This window comes from Quercus robur, chromosome 4, assembly GCF_932294415.1.
Source record: "Quercus robur chromosome 4, dhQueRobu3.1, whole genome shotgun sequence".
Lineage (NCBI taxonomy): Eukaryota > Viridiplantae > Streptophyta > Magnoliopsida > Fagales > Fagaceae > Quercus > Quercus robur.
The window spans coordinates 10,360,184-10,383,814 of NC_065537.1; the positions used below are offsets into that span (position 1 = coordinate 10,360,184).

General features: G+C 34.9%; 1 protein-coding gene and 1 non-coding gene across 2 annotated transcripts; both read left to right on the forward strand.

Moving 5' to 3' along the window:
* The first annotated feature begins 8,334 nt into the window (after positions 1–8,334).
* LOC126724363 (exopolygalacturonase-like) lies at positions 8,335–10,577 on the forward strand. The gene is made up of 4 exons (XM_050428932.1): positions 8,335–8,454; positions 8,670–8,978; positions 9,625–10,140; positions 10,267–10,577. The coding sequence occupies exons 1-4, from the start codon at positions 8,335–8,337 to the stop codon at positions 10,498–10,500; spliced, it is 1,179 nt and encodes a 392-aa protein (XP_050284889.1). The 3' UTR covers positions 10,501–10,577.
* Positions 10,578–23,338: 12,761 nt separating this feature from the next.
* Positions 23,339–23,410, forward strand: TRNAE-UUC (transfer RNA glutamic acid (anticodon UUC)). The gene has a single exon. It is a non-coding gene; the product is annotated as a tRNA-Glu (tRNA).
* The last annotated feature ends 221 nt before the right edge of the window (positions 23,411–23,631 follow it).

A 23,631-nucleotide genomic window follows, 5' to 3' on the forward strand; every position in this document is an offset into this window, starting at 1 on the left:
CCTCTCTTCGGGTTTTTTGGTTGTGCTTGCTTTGTCTCTCTTCCTCCTCATGAACGAACAAAGCTTCAACCTCGTACTCATCTCTGTTGTTTCCTTGGTTATGGTGTGTCTCAAAAGGGGTTTCGCTGCTATGATCCCATTTCTCATCGCCTTCATGTCTCTCGTCATGTTGAGTTTTACGAACATTATCCTTTCACGAGTCTTTAGCAGTTTCCTGCATCTTCTTCCTCAGAGTCTCCCATTTTTACTGATCTTTTCCTCCCTCTCTATCCTGAATTTATGGAGGATTCTTCAACATCAGCTGCCTCTCCAGACGACTCATCTCCGATTCTGTCTCCGGCATATGACCTGCCTGTCTTAGATCCTGTGGCACCACCCTCTCCTGAGTCTCCTGTTGGTCCTGAACTTCATCGTTCCACTCGGGTAAGCATTCCTCCCCCTTATCTCACTGATTATCACTACTCTTTTGCTCTTGCCACCCTCTATGAACCTCACACCTATCGTGAGGCCCATACTGACTCTCTTTGGCAACAAGCTATGAACGAAGAACTAGATGCCCTTCATAAGAATCACACTTGGGATATGGTTGATTTGCCTCCTAGTCAGTCTGTAGTAGGTTGTAGGTGGGTTTACAAGATCAAGACCAAGGTTGATGAATCTGTTGAACGATACAAGGCTCGCCTAGTTACCAAGGGCTTTACTCAGGAGTATGGTATTGACTATGAGGAAACATTTGCTCCTGTTACTCACCTCACATCTGTCAGATGTCTCATTGCTGTGGCTACTGTTCGCCGTTGGCCTCTTTATCAAATGGATGTGAAGAATGCTTTCCTCAATGGAGACCTCCATGAAGAAGTGTACATGCAACCACCCCTTAGCTATCCACACTCAGGTAGTCAAGTTTGCCGCCTTCGCCGTGCTCTTTATGGCCTCAAGCAGGCTCCTCGAGCTTGGTTTGAAAATTTTAGTTCAGTTGTTGCTCAGCAGGGTTTCACTTCGAGTCCTCATGACACTGCTCTCTTTATTTGAAGATCCTTTGCTGGTATCACTCTTATTCTTTTTTATGTTGATGATATGATTATTACTAGAGATGATTCTACAGGTATCCGCTCTCTTCAGCACTTCCTTAGTCAGCATTTTGAGATGAAAGATCTAGGCACTCTCAGCTATTTTCTTGGGCTTGAGGTTACCTCATCCTCTGATGGATACTATCTTTCCCAAGCTAAATATGCTTATGATCTTCTCTCCAAAGCCGGTATCACTGACAACAAGACTGTTTCCACTCCTTTAGAATACAATGCAAAGCTCACACCCTTGGACGGTGAACCTATATCCGATGCTACTTGCTATCGTCAGTTGGTTGGCATTTTGATCTATCTCACTATTACTCGTTCGGATATTTCACATGCTATAGGTATGGTTAGTAAGTTCATGGATGCACCTCGTTCTGTCCACTATGCTGCTGTTCTTCGGATTCTCCGATATGTCAAAGGCACACTTTATCATGGTCTGCATTACTCCTCTCGATCTTCTCTCAAGCTTCATGCTTATTCAGATGCTGACTAGGCAGGTGATCCAACTGATGAATGCTCTATCATAGGTTTCTATATCCTGTTAGTTACTTCTCTTGTCTCATGGCGCAGCAACAAGCAGGATATGGTTTCTCGTTCCAGTACTGAGGCTGAGTATCATGCCCTTGCCGACACCACTTGTGAGCTTGTTTGGCTTTATTGGCTCTTGGCTGACATGGATGCTCCACAGCCCACTGCCATTCTTCTTTATTGTGACAATTGTAGTGCTATCTACATTGCTCATAATGATGTCTTCCACAAACGCACCAAGCATATTGAGATCGACTGCCACATCACTCGCCAGCATCTCAAGAAAGGAAATCTCAAGTTGTTCTCCATCTCCTTTGCTGACCAATCTGCTGGTATCTTTACCAAGACTCACTCGCCTGGTCGTCTTCGAGATCTTATATCCAAACTCCAGTTGGCTTTCTCCTTGCCACCTCGAGTTTGAGGGGGGATGTTAGTGATAGCTTAGATTAGTTTAGCTCATTGGGCTTAGCCCAGTATACTGTACTTGTAGTTTACTCCTTTTACTTGTACTGCACACATACCTAGCCTATATAAGACTCTCCATTATACATTATTATATACACATTAATATACAGACTATTCAGTCTTTCTCTCACACTTTATATTGTTAACAATTTTAAAGAGCCCAAAAAATCATTTTAAAAAAACCCTGAGTCTGAATTAGGTATGAATATCCATGGGTAAAATATCGGAGATGGGTGTATAATAGGATGGAGCTATATATTGAATAGGGGGGCAATGACCCCCCTATTTTTTTAAAAAAAATATTAGTCTATTAATAGGTATTAATTTTAGTAATTTTGTTCAATAAAATTACACTTTGCCCTCTCTTAACAATGCCATCAATTCTTTTAAGAGTAATGTTATAACCACAATCTTTTTTACAACATTTTTACAAACTATAGAGGTAGCAAATTCTTAGTTGTTCGCACACTTGCATCACTTTTTACTTATCGATAACCACTTATCACATTAGCAATTTGTAAAATTTTGTAGTTTTATCATTTTTCACTTTTAAAGGCTATAGAAAATTAATTGATTAAATCTAAAACAAAAAAAGCCCAAAAACAATTAGCATAACAACAAAAATTACAAATAATAAAGTTTTTTTAAAAAAAATTAAGCCCAAACAACCTATTTTTATTCAAAACAAACAACTTGATTTTTTAAAAATTTTTACACAAAAATTCTCAATGGTAAAGCAGTAAAGTCAAAGGGCGAAACTGCTGCACACAGCGAGCAGCGAGGCTGCCCCCCTAACTTTAAGTCCTGGCTCTATCCTTGCAAGGTGGTAAATGATACAACTCATAGGTTTGAAATATTATCCTAAAAGAAAAAGTCATAATTGTGCCTTAGTTTTAGGCTGGTTTAATAAACGAACTGAGCCCAAGTAAATAAAATTGTTTACAAACACGCTAGTGAACAATAAGGCTCAATAAAAATAAGTTGAGTCTGGGCTCATTTATGAGTTTGGTTATAAGCTTGAAATGTGCTTGAAAAATAAACTTATATTTTACTAAGCCTTTAATTAATTGAGGGTTGGAACCACTTATCCAAACCAAATGTGCTTGATAATATTCTTATTGAGCTAAAATTTAATCTTGATATTAAATTTGAGCTTCGCTTGACTAATAAATTAAGCTAAGCCAAACTGAATCTTAACCTTTTAGACTTTTTATGAGCTCGAGTTCGATCATTTTTTGTAGGCTTGGTTTGAGCTTGAACCAAACCTAAATATTTTACATTTATTGTAGAGCCGAGTTTGAATATTCAATATTTGAAAAAAGCTTGATTTGTTTACGTCCTTAACATTATGACTATTAGTTGCTTTTGCTACCAATAGTATTGAAGGAAAAAGCAGCATTTGAATACTACGTATCACAATTTTACACATACATTCCTTTTTAGCATTTTTCAAAATTAATGTCTCCTAAATTTTTTATAAAGAGTACATATCAGTTATCAAAAATTAAGTCTTGTCAATGCAGTGATAACACCGTAAAAGGTTAGTGCCACAGTTACAAAATGTTTAGTATTTATTACCTGATTACAATATCTGAAATTAATGTCTCTAATTTTTATGATGATGGGAAAGGAAGGATATAGAGTTAGCCAAATTGAAAGACAATGTTTTCTTTACCATCACATGTGCCGTGACTCCAATACTATTAATTTCTCCTCTGAAACATCATCAAATACTTGATTCAAAACTCTCTCTTCAGGGACGGAACTACCTTGGGGCTGAGGGGGCCATGGCCCCTGCCAGCCTTTGAAAAAAAATTCCCTAGTATATATATTAAAAAAAAAAAATTTGGCTCTAAAATTAATATACTTGGCTACTTGGCTCCCCTCTCCCAAATAATTTACAAGTTGACCCATGAACCAAAAATGGAAAAAAATTATCAAATCATCCCTTGTCTGGTTGTCCCAAGAATATCAAGAAAAACATTTAGCTAAACATTTGGATAATTTACAAATCTGGGTAACAAAGAAAATCTACAAAACAATTAACATATTCAGATCGATAATAAAAAAAAAAAAAATCTTTGGACATGATGTAAGTAAAAAAAAATTATAACAAATCAATTATAAATCCTAGCAAAACAAATCACAAAAACCCAATAATCTTTATCCAATTTCTACCTCTCATTTGAGAGCTCTTTGTCCCTCTCAAATGACTCCACCCTATAGTTATAGAGACAACTCCTATGTTGCTAATCACTCCATCCAAACACCAATTAGGGTCACCAGCAACTTGAATCAGTTGGTGTCTTTAACTCAATCCATGAAAAAAAATTATTTTTTTAAAGAGTTGCTACTCTTCAACACAACCCGTGGATTTTTTTTTTTTTTTTTGAATGATAGAATTTTATTGATTTTTAATGTTTCATTAACTTTGGGACACACTTGGCATGTATGCATGCATAAATGTCATACACGTGTGAAACAACAATCTACTGTTTTGTGCCTTACCTAAACTACCACTAGAGCATGTGTGTGATTAGTCTTGGCAATAAACTTTGTGCCTTAGCTAAATTAATGTAGTGATGGGAAAGGCTTTATTATTTAATTAGTTGAAGACTCAAAGTTACCGTTCATTATCAAGTGATTGTTTAACAAAACTCTTTTTCTTTTCATTTTTTACTACTTTCTCAAAATGACAATTTTTTAAAGGAAAAGATCTCATGTATTTATGCTACCTCAACCTTAACCAAGTAATTATTAAAAAAAAAAAAAAAATCCTTAACCAAGACACCAATAACTGTCCCACCGTTTTTCTCATTGAATATTAGTGCATGATATTGATTAACCATTATTTTAGTTGTTTTTATTAATGCAATATTAGACATGGATTTAAACTTTTAACTATAGTTTTTTTATTTTTTATTTAGAATATTTTATGTATAGCATTATGAAGTTATTAGGTATAGAATTATGTGAAAATAATAAATAGGTTTTAAAAAAAATTATAATATGGATATAATAAAGAATTGGTCTAACCTCAATCAGACCTTGAAATTATCAAGATGTGTTAATTAACTTACAGAACTCTTAATTATAAATATCTATCATTGATTTAAAAAAAAAAATGCAAAAAGAAAATAATGCTAATAATGCATTGTTGTCAACCTCTAGTATTAATATTCCAACTTTTTAAAATTCTTGAATAAAGAACTTTGGCTTCCCCCTAAGTTTGAATCCTAGTTCTGTCCTTGCTCATTTAGTTGTAGCAAAAATGGGTGATTTAAAATAGCTCGCTAATTGCGAATCTCTTCACATAATCCCTTACAAAGTAGCAATTCAAAAAATGTTGTGCTATTTTTGGAATTTGGTTTGTAATGTTTGGTAATTCAGAAGAAATCCAAGACATGAGGTTGCAATGTAATGAGAAACCCCATGATGTCTTTTTAGTGAACATCATCTAGTGAACAAATATTTGGGAGTTCCTCTTATATACCATCCTTAACCGTTTTAGGAGAAAGGGACCATGTTAAAAAAGTTGTTTCTTACATAGTTGGCAAATTAGTCGAGTAAAAAAATTATCTATAATTGTTGTCAAAGTGATTCTAATTTCTGAGAATGAAACGAGGAAGAGAGAGGCCTCTCTTTATTAATTAAAAATATTTATGTATTTGAAGCATTATAATAGGTGGAAAAGGGATATGAGGGAAATAAAAGAAGAGATTAAATGCCAAAAGATAGCTACTTGGATTAGGCATTTTATTTTATTTTAATGGTAATTAATCCCTAAAACTATACCATGCATTTAATCAGTATTGGGTTATGTGATAAGAAATTAGCTTCCATGGGTTTAGGAAACTATAGAAAAACCAGCAATTGCTTATAGTTTATTTGTTTACAATTCAATAATTGAACTAGCAAGATACAAGTAGCTTTTGTAATGGGATGTAATTCAAAATTTGCTGAAACAATGTTTAAAATTTAGTAACATGTGAAAACTTGACCAACTTGAATAAAATGATTAAAAAAAAAATTTAGAAAGAAAAAAATATCTAGAAATACTTGGAAGTTTAAGATGGTGCACTTATGCTCAAGTAATTAAACTTGGGGCCATATGTAAAAATAAACGCTCCTTTAAAGTAAACTAATCAACGAGGGTAAGATTTCAGGTTTTTGTCATGTGTTTGTTAGAAAATTGGAAGGATGAGAAATAAATAAAAATGTATTTTTTATTTAGTTGAGAAGAAAGAGATTGAAACTTGTACTAATTTATGGGCAAGACTTAAGTACAATACTTAGATGTTGTTCCTTAGATTCCCCGATTAAGATTCTGCCATGTGAATTTTTTCTCGTGGAATAGAAATGTATAATTTAGTTAAGTAGCCATATGGCTCAATCTTAAGTGAGGAACTTAAGGAATAGCACTTAAGGTATTGTTCCTAAGTTTTGTCCTTAATTTATTGATACCCTTATGTCTTATCTCTTAAGAAATATTTTTCTTATAACATATCAATTTAAAATATTTATTTTCATAGCCCAGTAAAATGAAAGGAAATAAAGTTTTTGGACAAGGCCTCTGTCTAGTGACCTTTGAATGGAATCTTAGAGGTTTATTGGTATAGATAAATGATGTTTCTTCACGCTTTATGATGTTCTTATTGTCAATCATGACTAAATTTTTTTAACAAAAATTCAAGGTTTTCTTCTTAAAAAAAAAACACTTCCTTTGATATTCTTTGTAATTTTTACTATTAAGTAACTTTTCATAACAATATTGGGACCCATTAAGTACCCCATAATATTTTGGAATTGATTGTAGCATGAAGTGGAAATTTGTGATCGGGAAAGTTTTTTCCATTTCTACTGTTGCTAAGCATGAAAATTCAAAACAAAAATTTAGGAAAATAAACCGATAAAAGAATTGTGTACTCATTTTCCTAAGCTTAAAAATGAAAAGAAAATGGAAGTACAATAATAATAATAATAATAATAATAATAATAATTATTATTATTATTATTATTATTATTATTAAGTAGACTTACTTAAAGCAAGATAGATTACCAAAAGATATTAAAACACCAAAATAACAATTTCTTACCTTAATTGGATAATCTATATATATAAATTAATAGGTAAAGCTTAGACAAAATCCAATTAGATTCAATAATTGAAGTCCAATTTTGCAACATATGTCCTAAATTATTTATTTTTAGAGAGAGTTATTTTTTAATTTTGAAGTAAAATGCGGGACCATATCATAAATATCCATTCAAGTGAGTTATTGCATTCAAACACCAAAGAGTCTATAATTAATGAACATAAAAAAAAAATAAAAAAAATGGACAATTTATATTTTCTATCTAATAATATTCTTACAAGACTTTTTAAAGAGCTTAAAAAAAATATAAAAATGACTATCAATAATATTTAAATTATATATGTAAAAATTATACTGTGCATCTTAATGTATCTCTATATATTAAGAGGATTCAAAAAGTTAGTTATGGTTTCAAAAAATGTCAAAAATATCTCTAATCTAATTAGATAATCTTTAGTATTTAATTTTTATTTAAAACTCCACAATTTTAAACAGGTGGAAGTCTTTTATTGGAATGGTGGACCACATCACTTGTCCACCATGAGAACCCCATAATTTCTCTAAATATAGCCACACTTCTTCCTATTTTATTTTTGTTTAATGTATGCATTATACGAGCGTAATGCCGCCCATTATTAAAATTGATATTTTTACCTCAAGTAATGCTACAGTTACAAACTATTTTATAATATTTTTATAAATTATTAATGTGGTCAACTTCTTATTGATTTTCATCTAGGCTCATTATTAACATCACTTTTTCATTTACCAATAACCACCCACAATATTAGCAATTTGTAAAAAAAATTTCTAAAAAAGTTTGCATCTCTAGCATTACTCTTTTACTTGGTTAACCGCTAACAATCATTTGTGTCTAAGAGAAAATCAAGGAATTTGGATTTAGTAGTTAACCATTAATGGTCATTTTTGTGTCAAGGATTTGATTTCAGGGAATGATTTTAGGGAATGAGAGCTTGACAAATAAGGCAAAGTGAATTAAATCCCTTAAGTTTTTTAGCATAATTCAATCGTAAAATTAGTTAACATTAGTTGATTAGCTCAATGGTGGTGAGCTCACATATTGAAGTATAAATAGCTTCAAACCAAATGGGGCATTCATCATTCCGTACAAAAAATTGGCAATAGCAAGCAAATAATTGAAGAACAATAAGATGGGAAAGAATTTTAGCATTGCAACAGTTTCCTTGTTATTGCTGTTGACATCCACCAATGCTGGGCAGGTCTTTGACGTTAAATCATATGGAGCACAGACTAATGGCGATATCACTCAGGTAAAAATATGTGTACGTAGTGCAATTAACCATACTTAATTAACATGAAAAGTGTGTTCAACTTAATTCGTAAAGCCTTTTAACATCATATAAGAGAACTTAGGTTCAAACTCTATTTACACTAAAACCCAATTGGTTTCTTGACTAGATTGATAAAACATTAACATGAAAAATAATTGTAATATGCTGATTTTGATTTTTCATAATGTGTTTAGGCTTTGACACAAGCTTGGAAAGCTGCTTGTGCAGTAGCAGGAAGTAAAGTTGTGATTTCAACGGGAACTTACAAACTAGGTTTAGTGACTTTGTTGGGTCCATGCAAAGGTGCTATTGAGTTTAACCTTCAGGGCACCCTACAAGCCCCATCAAACGTTGAATCCTTCAAAGGGAAAGATGGTTGGGTCGTTTTTGAAAGGATTGACAGTCTTACTGTGTCAGGCGGTGGAGTTTTTGATGGCCAAGGACAAATGGCATGGCAAAAAAATAATTGTGCGAAAAAGTACAATTGTGACATACTTCCTATTGTAAGATTTAAATCTCAAAATAATTAGCATTTACATTTCCATAATTTTCTACTTAGATATATATAGTCACTACAACTTTACAAGCTTTATCCATTACTAAAAAGCAATTCAAGCATTTATATGTTAGAGAATGCTAAAGATAATATAAATGATATGGTAAATGTGTCACAACTCACAAAGGAAGTAATTCAACATTTATATATGAGAAAGCCTATGGAGTATGGACACAACATTTTGTGCACAACACTAATGAGACTATGAGTGATAGAGAAAAAAAATTATGGTTAAATCTGAAAGTGATAGTTCGCCAATCTCAATCGCACATGTCATCAAGTTGTGACAAAGTGTATGTGGTTTAAGATAAGAATTATTTATAAAAGATGATATTGTTGAAGTAGTACCAACCACGTTCATTAACACATTAGGTTGTAAGTTGTTATGTGATAATATTTCTTATAATTTTTTCATTTTTCCTATTTATTTTGTTGATTCAATGATGCTAAAAAATTTATTAACAAACCAATTTGTACTTTTTTTTGAATCGTTAGCATTTTACTAAATATGACATTTTTTTAGGTGAATATTTAAATGAAACTTGAGCATTCATATTTTGTGTTTAATTTATCTAACTTGTAATCATGAACAGAATATAAGGTTCAACTTCATCACTAATTCAATAGTCCAAGACATTACATCGAAGGACAGCAAATTTTTCCATATCAACCTTCTGGAATGCAAGAACTTGCAATTCCAACATGTTACCATAACTGCACCTGGAGATAGCCCCAACACTGATGGAATCCACATAGGACGGTCATCTCAGATCAACATTACCAATGCCAATATTGGAACAGGTGATGATTGCATCTCCATTGGTGATGGAACCCAAGATATTACTATTAAGCAAGTAACTTGTGGACCTGGCCATGGCATCAGTATTGGAAGTCTTGGAAGGTACGAAAACGAACAACCTGTTTCAGGAATCAAAGTTATTGGTGCCACTCTTAGCAATACAAAAAATGGTGTTAGAATCAAAACATGGCCTGCTTCCCCTTCTGGGACTGCTTCTGGTATACATTTCGAGAATGTTATCATGGACAATGTTGGCAATCCTATCCTCATTGATCAAAACTACTGCCCAAACAATCAATGCTCAAATGAGGTTATTATAAATATCACAAATATATACACACATTTTGATGTTAGAAGTTAAAAAAAGGATAAACAAATTACAAATTCTAATATCAAATTATTGGATGGAATTTTTGTTTGTTTGTTTTGTTTTCAGTCTCCCTCTAATGTTAAGATCAACAATGTTAGCTTCAAGAACATTACAGGAACCTCTTCAACAATGGAAGCTGTGAAGCTTGTTTGCAGTAAGAGTGTACCATGCCAACAGGTGGTGGTTGCTGACATTGATCTCACATACAAGGGAAGTGGATCTGCTACTTCCACTTGTGTTAACGTCCGTCCTGTGGTTTCAGGCAAGCAGAACCCTTCTACTTGTACCAAAAAAATTTAACTAATGCGGTATGAAGAAATACTATCTACAGACAAGTTATAGAAATTCTGTTCTAAATAGAATCTCATTTACTTGTGTCCAGCATGTTCCCTTTAAAAAAAAATTGGGGAATGTTGCTTAGGTATTTTTTGAATTGTTTAAGTTCAGCCTTTTGCTGAAAGCTTCTATGATTTGTAGTGTTGTAATAGATAGTATTTATTATGTTATGTTATAGATATTATTTATTTTGAATTGGGGAATTTTGGAGAATGTTGTATATATATTATAAAGAAAAAATAAAATAAATTAGAGTAAAGAAACATAAATATTTTGAGATATTAAAAATTAGTTTAGTAGCAACGCATTACTAAGATCTATTGGGGATATTACACAAAGTAATAATGGAAGAACAAGGTTAACACAAAATATAAACAAAAAATAGATAACTTGGAGGCACTATATCATTTTCCTAAGACAATATCTCCTCCCCCCTCCCTACACTTTTGTTGCTAAAGGGTTATCATAAAGTTGTCTTTAGGATACAACCAAGATGTTAGGTTCTACAGATAGCAATTTTGGAGAATGACCATAGGATTTCTTGTGTTTCTCTCAAACTTACTATTTTGTGGAATTAATTATTTTTTCAAGTGAACATAAGCCATTATTTATACCCATAGGGTTATATTTCATCAAAAGGCACGTATGGAGAGTTAAAACATTTTATAAAACCGTTAATAAGGCTTGAAACCTCTTCAACCTTTCTAAACAGTCACCAGAAAATTCTACAGAAAATCCCGTTTCATGAAGAGTGTACCACTACTACACTACACATGTGTTGTAGTGGTACACTCTTACCTTCAGCCAAGGCTTATAAGGCATGAGTGGGGCGCATCTTTCTTCAATGTGGGAGCAAGTCTCAAAAACTGCTCACGTTGCTTGCAAAGAACAAAGCCGTGCGGGTCCTTCGGCCCCAAAGCAAACAAACTGATTGCGGGTGGATCTTCCCCCACAAATGTAGTGATGGGAAACCCTTTATTATTTAATTAGTTGAAGACTCAAAGTTACCGTTCATTTTCAAGTGATTGTTTAACAAAACTCTTTTTCTTTTCATTTTTTACTACTTTTTCAAGATGACAATTTTTTAAAGGAAAAGATCTCACATATGTATGCTACCTCAACCTTAACCAAGTAATTATTAAAAAAAAAAAAATCCTTAACCAAGACACCAATAACTGTCTCACCCTTTTTTTCATTGAATATTAGTGCATGATGTTGATTAACCATTATTTTAGTTATTTTATTAATGTAGTATTAGACATGGATTTGAACTTTTAACTATAGTTTTTGATTTTTTTTTTTTTTTAGAGTCTTTTATATATAGCATTATGAAGTTATTAGGTATAGAATTATGTGAAAATAATAAATAGGGTTTTTTAAAAAAAAATTATAATGTGGACAGAATAAAGAATTGGTCTAACCTCAGTCAAACCTTGAAATTATCAAGATGTGCCAATTAACTTACAGAACTCTTAATTATAAATATCTATCATTGATTTAGAAAAAAGAAAAGAAAAAATACAAAAAGAAAATACTGCTAATAATGCATTGTTGTCAACCTCTAGTATTAATATTCCAACTTTTTAAAATTCTTGAATAAATAACTTTGGCTCCCCCTAAGTTTGAATCCTGGTTCCATCCCTGCTCATTTAGTTGTAGCAAAAATGGGTGATTTAAAATAGCTCGCCAATTGCGAATCTCTTCACATGATCCCTTACGAAGCAGCAATTCAAAAAATGTTGTGCTATTTTTGGAATTTGGTTTGCAATGTTTGGTAATTCAGAAGAAATCAGAGACATGAGGTTGCAATGTAATGAGAAACCCATTGTGGCCCAACCAAAAAAAAAAGAAAAAAGAATTGAAGCCCAATGAGACCTGAAGAAAGGCTGAATGCCACGAGACCTGAAGAAGAACTCAACGGTGTCGTTGTGTCCGCCATTGTTGTTGTTGGTGGTGGCAATGTACTTAAAGGCTGCAACAAATCCAGTGAAGCTAAGACTGTGGTGTCTCATGGGATCAAACACACTGCGAGACGGCTTCACCAGATGATGTTTGATGATAGGGATTATGAACGAGCTAACGATGATGCCTTGGATGAGAACAAAAGACCTAATGTGAATGTTGTCAATTGGCATGACAAAGACTACTTTGTGATTACTATCCAGAGTAAAGATAGGCCAAAGCTTCTCTTTGATACTGTTTGCACATTGACAGACATGCAATATGTGGTTTTTCGTGCTAGCGTTAATGCTGAGGGTCCAGAAGCTTATCAGGTATGCCATTTATTGCTGGTGGTGTAGATTGGGGTTAGCTTTTAATTGGCTGGCTTTGTTTTGTTTGTACTAGCATTTTTGCTAACTTTCTATGGATGAATTTGCAGGAATATTATATTAGACACATAAAGGCGGCTACAAGAAGTTTCTCTAACTCAGATTGTGAATTGTGAGATTGAGTGAGTGAGAATGGGAGAGAAGAGAGGCGGCTGTGAGATGAAACTGAGTCCGAGTGAGATGAGAAGGAGAGGTGGCTGTGAGTGAGTGTGAGCTGAACTTTTAGTTTTAGGGTTAATAGATATATATATATATATATATATATATATGGGTATTTTAGTAATTTAGGATATAAGTATATAACCAAGTCGGGTCCGAGTTCGGGTTAGGTTTTACTAAAACCCGGACCCAACTTAGACCCGTTTTAGGTTTTTTTTTTTTTTTAAAACCCAAACCCGACCTTATTCTTTATCGAGCCAAGTAAAGCCCAACTCATTAGGGTCGGGCCAGGCCAGGTACCTGCGAGTCGAGCAAAAATTGCCATCCCTACTTATAGGAAGGGCAACGGGTCGAGTTCGAGGCGGGTTTCTTTATGCCCGAACCTAACCTGCGACCTGACTCCAAAACCCAAACCTGCCCTTTTTAATAAGCGGGTTTTTTTTTTTTAACCCCAAACCCACCCTGTCAGGCTCCATGGGCCCTGCCACCTCAGGCCCAATCCATGGCCCAATAAAAATAAAAAATAAAAATTGTTTAAATCTTTAAACTGTGTAGAACAGAAACCATCACAAGAACCATGCAAAACAAAGTAAAAAGCACAAATATTCTACTCAATACTACAAATCAGAGTCTAAGACCATAAATATAGATAAAATCTTTCATCAAAAAAACAAAAAAAAAAAAAAAAAATACAGATCAAATCAGAGTTTAAGCTTACCTCTATTTCAACCCCTCAAAAACTCCAAAAACAGAACCATGAAAAACCCCCCAACATATCAAAGTTTAAGACCATAAATACAGATAAGATCTTTCATAAAAATAAAAATAAAAATACAGATCAGATCAGAGTCTAAGCCTACCTCTATTTCAACTCCTCCAAAACTCCAAAGAAGAACCACGAAAAACCAACAAAAATCCCTCCTTTTTCCAATCAAGGCGAGGTGAGAGAGGTAAGGAGGAAGGAGCGGTGTTTGCGGTGAGGTGGAGGAGTGAGCGGCTTTTTTTGCAGCGAGATGGAAGAGTGAGCGGTGTGGTGAGGGAGGAGCTATCAATCTCTACGGCGAGGTGGATGAGCCACCTCGCTACTTGGTGAGGGAGGCAGGGATTGACGAGACCGGTGAGGTGGAGGAGGGACCGGCGGTAGCAAGTGAGAGAGAGAGAGAGAGTGAGGGAAAGGGAGGGGTGGCTAAGAGTGGAGGAGAGAGAGGCAGCTGAGAGGTGAGAAATTAGGGTTAAGGAAATGTTTTTAGAAGTGATAGAATAGTATTTATACCTAGGTTTTTAAATTTTTTTAATAATATTATATATACGGGTCGGGTTCGGGCCGGGTATACATAATACCCAAACCCGACCCAAACTCGCTACAGGTTAAGTTTATAAAACCCGAATCCGGCCCATTTGCTTCGTGGGTCAAGTAAAACTCGACCCATTAGGGTCGGATCGGGTCGGTGTTTTTTTGCCATCCTTAATTGCTTACAATTTAGTAATTGAACTAGCAAGTTACAAGTAGCTTTTATAATGGGATGTAATTCAAATATTTGCTGAAACGATGTTTAAAATTTAGTAACATGTAAAAACTCGACCAACTTGAATAAAATGATTAAAAAAATAGAAAGAAAAAAATATCTAGAAATACTTGGAAGTGTTAGATGGTGCACTTATGCTCAAGTAATTAAACTTGGGGCCATATGTAAAAATGAACACTCCTTTAAAGTAAACTAATCAACGAGGGTAAGATTTCAATTTTCTGTAATGTGTTTGTTAGAAAATTGGAAGGATGAGAAATAAATATAAATCTATTTTTTATTTAGTTGAGAAGAAAGAGATTGTAACTTGTATTAATTTATGGACAAGACTTAAGTGCAGTACTTAGGTGCTGTTCCTTAGGTTTCCCTATTAAGATTCTGTCATGTGAATTTTTCTCATGGAATAGAAGTGTATAATTTAGTTAAGTAGCCATATGGCTCAATTTTAAGTGAGGAACCTAAGGAATAGCACTTAAGGTATTGTTCCTAAGTTTTGTCCTTAATTTATTGATACCCTTATGTCTTATCTCTTAAGAAATATTTTTCCAATAATATATCAATTAAAAATATTTATTTTCGTAGCCAAGTAAAATGAGAGGAAATAAATTTTTTGGACTCGGCCTCTATCTAGTGACCTTTGAATGGAATCTTAGAGGTTTATTGGTATAGATAAATGATGTTCTTATTGTACTATTAAGTAACTTTTCATAACAATATTGGGACCCACTAAGTACACATAATATTTTGGAATTGATTGTAGTATGAAGTGGAAATTTGTGATTGGTAAAAAATTTTCCATTTCTACCGTTGCTAAGCATGAAAATTCAAAACAAAAATTTAGGAAAATAAACTGATAAAAGGATTGTGTACTCATTTGCCTAAGCTTAAAATTGAAAATAAAATGGAAGTACAATAATAATAATAATAATAATAATTTAGGAGAATACAGGCAAAGACAGGCAGCTCAATGCAACATACTAGAAGATTTCTTCACGATTGTCCATAATGAATTTCTTGGTTCTGCAACCCATTATACGGAAGTAACACGAGATGAATTCTTGCTGATGAAGTGTTGCTCTTTTAATGGTATGGATGATGTTAATGCCAAGCATACCTTTCTCAACTCCCTCCCAGAACCATTAGGGGATGAAACACTCCGCATGATGAATCCCCAAAAAATAACTTTGTAGCAAGCTTCATTGGGAGAAATTTATCAGCATGTGCTCATTGCTCTAGAAAAACTCTACAATGAGAGAAAATTTCTTTCAGAGATTGACAAGATTCATAGCAAACTCAAAGACAATTGTAAAAGAAAAGATATGCAGATAAAGTTCTATGAAATGAATTGTGCTTTATTATTATTATTAAGTAGACTCACTTAAAGCAAAATAGATTACCAAAAGATATTAAAACACCAAAATAACAATTTGTTACCTTAATTGGATAATCTATCTATATATATATATATATATATTAATAGGTAAAGCTTAGACAAAATCCAATTAGATTCTATAATTGAAGTCCAATTTTGCACCATATGTCCTAAATTATTTGTTGTTAGAGATAGTTATTTCTTAATTTTGGAGTAAAATGTGGGACCATATCATAAATACCTATCCAAGTGAGTTATTACATTCAAAAACCAAAGAGTCTATAATTAATGAACATAAAAAAATAAAAAATGGACAATTTATATTTTCTACCTAATAACATTCTTACAAGACTTTTTAAAGAGCTTAAAAAATATAAAAATGACTATCAATAATATTTAAATTATATATGTAAAAATTACACTATGCATCTTAATGTATCGATATATATTCATCTCTATATATTAAAATGATTCAGAAAATTAGTTATGGTTTCAAAAAATATCAAAAATATCTCTAATCTAATTAGATAATCTTTATTCTTAAAAAATAAAAAGGGTTAAATTTGTAATTCAACAAAATTCAAAAAAAAAATATCAGATAATTTTTTTTAAAAGTTAGTACACTATCTATTTAAATATATCTCATACACGTTAGATACATTTTTTTTCTTCTAAAAACTAAACCCAACAGTTTACTCATTTTCAAATTCTAAATTTTAGTTTCTTAAAATTTCCTTTGCGTGTAATCTCACTAATAATAGATAAATTCAAATTAAAAATTATATTAAATTCAAAATAAGAAAAGAGTCTCATGAACGTGCAATGAGACTCTTTTTTTTAGGTTTTTATTTTATTTTATTTTATAGGAACATGAGGGTAATTTTGGTTGTATACATGGGGCAATAAGAAGTTTTATAGAACATGGAGTAATTTTATAAAATGGAAAGGTTTTTTTTTTTATAATTTATTTTATCAATTTATGATTTTAACCTTATTTTTAAATATACAAATAACGATAAATTAATTAAATTATGAATATTTTTGAAAAAAGAGACAATAACTAACTTTCTGAATCTTCTTAATATATAGAGATTATCAAGGAAGTTATCTTCAAATGAAAATACAATTATCACCATTAATGAATCATGAGATAGACTAAAAACAGTGAACACAGAGTTTTGTAAGTACCAAGTACCTGTCCATATCTACAAAAATAGTCAAATAGATTCAAATACGCGTCGGAACAACCTCAATATTAGCAAACCAAAACTCACACTCACACACACACACTTGCCGGCTCTTCAGCGGGAGATAGAGAGACACACAAAGAGCGAGAGATACATAGATATGAGCACGTTGATGAGTGCAACGCACACATTCACCAAGCTTTTATCGCCTTCTTCGCATTCCTTTTCTCTTCGACCCTCTACTTCTCTCCTCACTGGCCACCAGGCAAGAACTTACCATACATAAATACCATATCTCTCTCTCTCTCTCTCTCTCTCTCTCTCTCTCTAAATCTGTGATTTGATCGTTAACTTCTATTTTATTTTTCAGAGTATGTGGTAAAAATATTATCTGGGTTTGTTTGTTTACTTAGTAATTTGTTTGTATTTTGAATCAAACTAAGTATCATAGTGTTTTGGACAACATTAACACTAAAATTAATAAAGGGTATTATTATTATTGTATTGGCAGATGAGTACGGAGGCTGAGAATGTTATTGCTCGGCTCAAGAATTCGGGTTTGTTACGAAGCCAAGGCCTCATTGCTGGGAAATGGGTTGATCCCATGACAGAAAAACTATCAAGGTCTCTATTTAATTTTTTTTCCTGTCTATTTCTTATTGAATGCATGTAACAATAACAGAACTTTGGGTCTGTTATGGATTCTTAACAAATAACGCTAATTATTGATATACACAACTTGTGAAAATACAATTTCAGTTATAACAGTTATAATTGTGAAATGGTGAAACCAATTTCACAATTTTAACTGAAATCATGTTTCAATTTCAGCTGTGTGTAGCTATCACCACTCAACAAATAATTTTGAGGTTCGTTATGGATCCTTAACAAACTAGTTAGGTCCGTCACATGTATTTTTTTTATTTTTTAAAGTAGTGGATGCCCCAAAGTGTATATGTAGTAGATTCATTCATAATAAAGTGACTAATTTTACATTGATCTACATATGACACTAAGTACAAACACAAACAAAGTTTTTTTAAGCATAATAAACCAACGAAAATAAGCTATACCAAATGATTACCAACCATGCTCTAGATTGGCATCAGTTTTTTCTATAAAAAACAAGAAAGATGCATCGGTTGCTTTTTTCATTTTATTCCAAGATGAAAAAGATAAATGATTTTGGATATGATAGAATGACGAAAAATAATATAGGTGTCCTCATTAATTTGTTAAGTATCCAAATTTGAATTACGAAAAAGAATACAGGGTTCTCCATTGAAAAAAGACAATGATTTTTTATATGATATATTGACATCGCTTGCTCTTTTCATTTTAAGGAGGTGATTGTATCATATCCAACATCATTATAATTGACACACACACACGCGCATATTTTACTACTTATGTTGTTTTAGGCCCTGTCAATCACCTCCTTAACCTTAATCGAATGCATAATAACCATTTTTTTAAATAAAAAAGTTTGGTAAGTTATACATGCATCTAGTGGGCCTTGAACAACCTCACCCTCCATCTTACTTTCCTGTGCTCATTGGCACATAAGAAACTGATATGGACACTTATTGTTGGGCCAAGGAAGCTTCTTGCTTTGCTTTAGTCTTAGGTTTCCAAAGATGAATGGATACTTGAAGAGGTTTGGATACCCTCATTTGTCGAAAAAGAAAAGAGAAGATGAATACTTTCATATCTAGGTGCCCAATGGTTTAGAGTATTTTCATCTTAAAAGAGAATGTTCAACTTTGTATTGTTTTGTATTTTTCAAGGTATGGCTGTACTTTTACATAGCTTTTTATTTATTTATTTATTTTTATCTATAGAGTAAAATAACAACAAAAAACAATACAACAATCAGGCTTTAGTCCCTAAGTTTTTTGCCAGTTATGGATCCTTAAGAAACCAGTCAAGGTTGGCCATGTGTATGTTTTTTTAGAAGGGGGGGGGGGGGGGGGGGGCAAATCCTTATTCCTACTTTCAACAGGCTTCTTTCTCTCTTTTTAGCCTGTAAATTTTGGCCTCACCATTTCAGAGAAGAGGAAAGATCTTCTCTGTATAGGCGGCGGAGAGTTTCACTGTTTTTATGTTTATATACGATAAACTGGCGCAGTAAAAACTCAAAACACAATCAATATAATTTATACGAAAGAGAGCATTGGCTTTTTAGGAATCAAAAAGTTTCGGAGTAAAAGCCAAATAGACCCAATCAGTTTACTAAAAGAAAGAAGAAGTCAACGCTCATTTAGCGCACCTTACCTAACTCCCCCGCTTGAGAATAAAATAAGAAAAACATATGGGAATACCCATTTTGAATAAACAAAGAGATACGAAGATAAGGAAAGAGACAATGAGTATGAAAAAGAAAGAGCTTACCAAATAACATTCTCTTTGAGAAATGGAAGAAGGAATTGGCTTTCAAAAAGAAGAATTTGTTGTCATGGGTCATGGATGCTCCTCTCCTTGCTTTTGAATGCCATATTTTAGAATCTATTTTTTACTTATTATCATTTCTTTCTCAAAGTCAAGTTTCTCGCTTCTTGCTTTACTTTAGTTTTCAATAAGGGGCGCGTTAGCGCTTTACTAATAAAAAAAGGGCTTTTTTAGCTGGATCCAGAACGCATAGGAAATCTATCAGTACGCCATCTGCTCCATATCTTTCATAGTTTAGGAACTCATCCATCCACGGGGCACCTTTCGTAGTGAGGGAACTCCTCTGTTTTTAGCTTGACGAGCTACTTTTGTTTCTGAAAAACGCATAAACCCCGGGATTTTCGTAAAAGAGGGACAAGTGGTAGGAGCCGACAAATAGTAGTGCCGGTTCAGTGGAAGTCAAGTCTTTACGTCTATAGGGGCTCCCTGACGGTCCCGAACCCTCCAAAAGTGATGGGTATGTGTTCTTTCTTGGCACTCTCTTTCTTTGTTATGCGAACCTAAAAAGAGATAGGGATACGGAGCTTGACTTGAAAACAAACAACTGGCACTTCCCCCCCCCCCCCTCTCACTTAAAGGCAGATAGGGCACTTTTTTCCTTTCCTTAAGTCCAGGATACGAAAACAATTCCTCCCCACTAAAAAGAGCGATTGAGAGTGGATTTAAGGTTCGATAGTGTCGAGAAGGTATTAGCTACCGGTAACCGTACTTTCGTAAAAGCACCATTGGGCGGTGGTTCCTCTCTTTTCTCTTGAACCTCGAACAAAAAATCGATCTCGCCATCAGCTCGACTAAGAGTTCTGAATCGAAAAAGTAAACTGAACTTGACTTAAGACGAAGGAACCGAGTGCCGAAAAAAACCGGTTTTTTTCTTAAGGCTTCAAACTACTAGTCATTAAGACTACTATGAAAGAAAAGTAAGGAAGTCCTTTTCTTGACTTGGCCTGCGTGCATTATACCTACCATCTTTTTAAAGAACTTGATTTCAATCTCAACAAAGAAATGAAAGCATAACTCTTTGCTTGTTGTCCTCTTACTCTTTTAGCCTGCCTTGTGGGGGTCTCTCGGGTGTCTTCGGCAGACCCAATCAGTCTCATGATGAAGAGAAGTCTTTTTCGATCTTCCACTAAGAAAGGTATCGTCACGACAACAAAATTTGCTCGGTAAACAACTCGGGGCTCCCCATGGTTTAGTAAAAGGGAGGGGAGATTTTCTCTTCATCCGGGGGTTCACTTCATTCATTATGAACTAAAAAGTGTAAGGCTGATTAGTGAGGTCTTAAAAACTTCATACAATGAATGATCGGCCATTCCATTTGTGCTTTCCACAAGTAGGCGACGCGAATCTATGCTTTCTATGTTTCAATCGGGTACCAATTGCTTGGATGCGTTTGAAAGCCTCGAGATAACTTGCAGAAAAATGATTTCTAGGTTTGTCTTGTGTCTCCGTAACAAATGGTCCATTTATTGATGGGCGAACGACGGGGATTGAACCCGCGCGTGGTGGATTCACAATCCACTGCCTTGATCCACTTGGCTACATCCGCCCCTACCCCCGCACAGGTTTAAGTCTCTATCTACGATCAGATCCTTTCCGAACCCCCCCCCCCTGACCGCTATCAAAGAGAAGCTTTTTCCTATACTATAGTTGCAAGTCTATTGTTGTGTTTTGGAATTAGGGGAAGCAAAGCTTCAACAAGTAGAAGCTTCCTGGCAAAGCTTCAAACAAAGAGGTTGGGCTGTTCACTTCATTGATTTGACTTCACTTTACTTAAGATTAAAGATAGGGGTCGGGCGGGCAGTGAAGGCTCGTTTAGTAGACAGCAAGCTACGGCTTTGACAAGCAGCAAGCACCTACTCCTATCAAAATGAAAAGCAGCAAGCTCCGCTTGAAGAAGCGAGCCCATATCAGAGAAAGCCATTGCGCACTAGCCCCTTTCTATTAGTAAGGTTGTCAAAAGGCTAAACTTGAGTTCCTTTATGAAAAAACTAAGAAAATAGGGGTAAGTGGGCGCTAACGAGCAAGAAAAGGCCCCTTACGTTTAGATAGGCTAAGGCGCCTTTACTAATATTAGAATATTAAGGTGCTTCTTGCTTTAGAAAGATTGCAGGGGCGCGTTAGCGCCCTTCCTTCAGCTGGCTTCGCCCTATCTATTCATCTCTTTTTTCAAATGGATATTTAGGGATCTCTATTGCTCATAGATCTTGAAAGCAGATCAATATCCGTTTCTCAATATATCTTTCTATCTATCGAGAGAAAGATATAGATCTCTATCTGGATCTATCTCCATATCTAATCTAAATATGGAAGAACCAACACTTAAAGGGCGTAACCAACGGAAGGTTCTCACCCTATCCCCGACATTGTTCTCCAACGATGCCCCCTGGGCGAAAGGGGGCACCATTCTCTTTCTTTCTTCAATCGTTCCGATCAGGACAAGTGGGTTGGTTCGTTTCGTCCTTCTATCTACGCAATTCTCTGTCTTCGTTCGTGATCATGTTGGGCGAAAGGTAGTTGTAGAGGAGCGGATGTGAAACGGCGATTCCCCCCTTTCCATTGAAGTAGGGAGGGCCTCCTTCCCCACCATTCCGACCTATTCTTTTTAAGGATTTTACCGATGCTGAAGGTAGCTTGCTTACCAAGCCACCCACTTGAGAAGCTAGTCGCCAGAAAGAAGCGACGAGGAAGCGAAGCTGTCTACGAAGCTTTGCTCCCCCCCCCCCTGTAGTCGTAGTACTTGGCTCGTCGCTACTTTGATTCAAAAGGTAACCGACTTTCTCTGGTTTCCGCAACCGTAATCATTTGTTACTCCGATTACTTCATCCATAAATCTTTTTTTATTATTTCAATAGTGGTACGCTCTAAAAAAAAGTCAAGGATAAGCTTGCATTCTAGAAGCGGTAGCTTCCCGCCTCCTTCATCCCTACTGCCTCCTTCGGTGAGAAGCTCCCTTCCCTTTTCTAAAATGCCTAATGGGTCTGCCTCAGCAAATGTACAAAGTGGAGCTGCCTGCTGTTTGGCTGACCCTCTTCTTCCCATTCGGGTTGGGTTGACCCAGAAGTTAAGTAAGAAGGAATGGAACCACTGGAGAGTCGTCTGCAGTTCACACTTGGGCAAAGACGACTGACTTTGGAAGCGGAACACGAACCGATTTCCGCTATTTCGGGTTCTTATTGAGCGTAGCGAAATCAAGGTTTATGATAAAGTCAGCGAAGTTTCTATGGTGTTCTACTTTTGCGTAGTCTCGGCCCACAGTGGAAGGCTCCGCACCTGAGCCTCGTTAGACTCAGCGGAAGTTTAAGGTGTAAGTAAAGAGAATAGAAGAGATGAAGTCCGTCCCTTAGCCTAGTCTATATCTACAGCTGACGCAACTCCGTACCGACGCCTTACTACTACTTAATTAATTCATTAACGGCAAAGTGATTTTATAACCTGAGCTTTCCTTAACCAGCTGACCTTATTTCGTAACCTTAACGTACTTTCTTTCTTACTTTAGCATAGGCCTTCGCCACTTCAAACAGGCGCTCCGCCCCCTATTTTTTTTTTAATTAGAAAGAGCGAGGCCTTACTTATTCTGTTCAGGGGGGGCAGAAAGACAAAGAAAGGGGGGCGTGGTTGGTGTGTCACTGGGTCAGTAGAACCCGCAGGAAGGGGGGACGACCCGCCGAATTCACATCAGAAATCACCAACATGAACACAAACAAAATCTTGAATTGCGTATAGAAACAAAACGAACCACTTCTATTCTCGGAGCTGAGGTATATGAAGAATGGCTTTTTGGTCCCTTTCGTCCAGTGGTTAGGACATCGTCTTTTCATGTCGAAGACATGGGTTCGATTCCCGTAAGGGATAGGTACTCATTCCCGGCCGCTTTCAGTTAGTGTTCATTGCTGAGTGATCGCTCGCTATCTGGCTAGAAAAGGTGGTCCGGAAGCTTCCTCTCTCCCAACAAGCAAGACGGGATCACCACTTCTCTCAATAATGGACTTCCTCCAATTCTTCCTTAGCCTTAGATGCCCTTTCATAGAATAGATTCTCGAACCTCCGACAGACAGAATCCCCATACATGCGTT

Coding starts and splice junctions, on each gene's coding strand:
- LOC126724363 (XM_050428932.1), top strand. CDS start 8,335: ATGGGAAAGAATTTTAGCATTGCAACAGTTTCCTTGTTATTGCTGTTG. Junction 8,979..9,624: donor ATTGTGACATACTTCCTATT/GTAAGATTTAAA, acceptor AATCATGAACAG/AATATAAGGTTCAACTTCAT. Junction 10,141..10,266: donor ACAATCAATGCTCAAATGAG/GTTATTATAAAT, acceptor TTTTGTTTTCAG/TCTCCCTCTAATGTTAAGAT.